We start from the raw sequence: 2,454 nt of genomic DNA on the forward strand, positions 1-2,454 counted from the left end.
GGAGTAAAATTAAATAATTTGGAATAAAATTAAATAATTTGGGTAAAATTAAATGATCTGGGGTAAAATTAAATATTGTGGGATAAAATTAAATAATTTTGGTTAAAACCTGCCATAAGGGCCCAGTGCAGAGCTTGTGATTAAATAATTTCGAGTAAAATTAAATAATTTGGGGTAAAATTAAATTATTTGGGATAAAATTAAAGAATTTGAGATAAAACTAAATAATTTGGGATAAAATTAAATAATTTTGGATAAAAACTGCCATAAGGGCCCAGTGCAGAGCTTGTAATTAAATAATTTGGATTAAAATTAAATAATTTGGGGTAAAATTAAATAATTTGGGATAAAATTAAAGAATTTGAGATAAAATTAAATAATTTGGAATAAAATTAAATACTCTGGGATAAAATTGAATAATTTGGGCTAAAAATTGCCATAAGGGCCCAGTGCAGAGCTTGAAATTAAATAATTTGGATTAAAATTAAATAATTTGGGGTAAAATTAAATAATTTGGGATAAAATTAAATAATTTTGGTTAAAATGAAATAATTTGGGCTAAAAACTGCCATAAGGGCCCAGTGCAGGGCTTGTAATTAAATAATTTCGAGAAAAATTAAATAATTTGCGATAAAATTAAATTATTTGGGATCAAATTAAATAATTTCCGGTAAAATTAAATAATCTGGGGTAAAATTAAATATTAGGGGTTAAAATTAAATAATCTGGGGTAAAATTAAATATTAGGGGTTAAAATTAAATAATCTGGGGTAAAATTAAATATTATGGGATAAAATTAAATAATCTGGGGTAAAATTAAATATTAGGGGTTAAAATTAAATAATCTGGGGTAAAATTAAATATTATGGGATAAAATTAAATAATCTGGGGTAAAATTAAATATTAGGGGTTAAAATTAAATAATCTGGGGTAAAATTAAATATTATGGGTTAAAATTAAATAATCTGGGGTAAAATTAAATATTATGGGATAAAATTAAATAATCTGGGGTAAAATTAAATATTATGGGTTAAAATTAAATAATCTGGGGTAAAACCTGCCGTAAGCGCCCACCGCAGACCTTATAATTAAATAATTCGGTCAAAAAAAAAAACCAAAACAAAGACATTTGTGCGCCCCGCAGACCTCGCGATTAATTAATTCCCCTTAATTAACGACCGAGCTCCCAATTAAAAAAATCCCCCGGGGGACCCGCCGCCGTCGCCCAATCAACCACCTCCGCCTAACGAGGCGCCGAGATTTAACCCCCCCCTCCCCCGCCAAAACAAAAAATATATATTTTTAATTAGCTTTGGGGAAACGAGCGATTAGGGGGCGGGGCGTCGCCTTCGTATGCAAATTAGCGGCGCCTCCACGGCCTTAAAACCCTCCGCTCCCGCCATGGGGGCACATCCCCACCCGTCTCCTTCCACCATGGGCACCCACTTGGCCTCCACCCTCCTCCTCCTCCTCGCGGCCCTGCCAGGTAGGACCCGACCGCGGCGATTCGGGGGGGCGAAAAAAAAGCGCCGAAATCAGGCGGATTAATATTTCGGGGGGGACTTATTTTTTTTTTTTTTGTCTTCCGCAGGGCTGCGGGCGGCCGTGGAATTGGTGGAGACCGGAGGAGGCCTCCGGGCCCCCGGGGGGTCCCTGACCCTCGTCTGCAAGGGCTCCGGCTTCACCTTCAGCAGCTTCGGCATGGGATGGGCGCGAGAGGCGCCGGGGAAGGGCCTCGAGTACGTCGCGAGTAGTAACACCGGTGGTAGCACCGACTACGCGCCGTCGGTCAAAGGCCGCTTCACCATCTCCAGGGACAACGCCCAGAGCACGGTCACGCTGCAGATGAGCGGCCTCAGGGACGACGACACGGCCACCTACTACTGCGCCAAAGCTACTCACGGCGACGCCGAACCGCGGCGCCCGTGGCAAAAAACCCCGCGTCCGCACCTAAAAATAGTCCCTCAAAAAAAAAAAACCCACCACCGCAACCCCCCGGGGGAGGAAGAGGAAGAGGCGCGCGGCGGCTCGCTCGGAGCGCTCGGACGCGCTCGAGCGGCGGCGGATGCGGATGACGGGGTTTGGGTGGTGAGGAAGAGCGTTTCGAGGAGCGCCCGGGGCCTTACAAAGCACCCAAGAGTCTTTGGAGGGCACCCAAGAGCGTTGGAGGACGCCCAAGAGCATTTGAGGGTGCCCAAGAGTCTTTGAGGGTGGCCAAGATAATTTGAGGGCACCCAAGAGTCTTTGTAGGGCACCCAAGAGCGTTTGTAGGGTGCCCAAGAGCGTTGGAGGGTGCCCAAGAGCGTTGGAGGACACCCAAGAGCGTTGGAGGACGCCCAAGAGCATTTGAGGGTGCCCAAGAGTCTTTGAGGGTGGCCAAGATAATTTGAGGGCACCCAAGAGTCTTTGTAGGGCACCCAAGAGCGTTTGTAGGGTGCCCAAGAGCGTTGGAGG

The 2,454-nt window shown here is 44.0% G+C and overlaps 1 gene segment (V, D, J or C); it reads left to right on the forward strand.

Annotated features, from left to right (window-relative positions):
- The first annotated feature begins 1,414 nt into the window (after positions 1 to 1,414).
- LOC141919061 (Ig heavy chain V region C3-like) lies at positions 1,415 to 2,208 on the forward strand. The segment is given in 2 exon segments: positions 1,415 to 1,486; positions 1,592 to 2,208. Coding segments are annotated over 2 exon segments (669 nt in total).
- Positions 2,209 to 2,454: the final 246 nt, after the last annotated feature.

The sequence above is a fragment of the Strix aluco genome, unplaced genomic scaffold (assembly GCF_031877795.1).
Source record: "Strix aluco isolate bStrAlu1 unplaced genomic scaffold, bStrAlu1.hap1 HAP1_SCAFFOLD_118, whole genome shotgun sequence".
NCBI classification, from domain to species: Eukaryota; Metazoa; Chordata; class Aves; order Strigiformes; family Strigidae; genus Strix; species Strix aluco.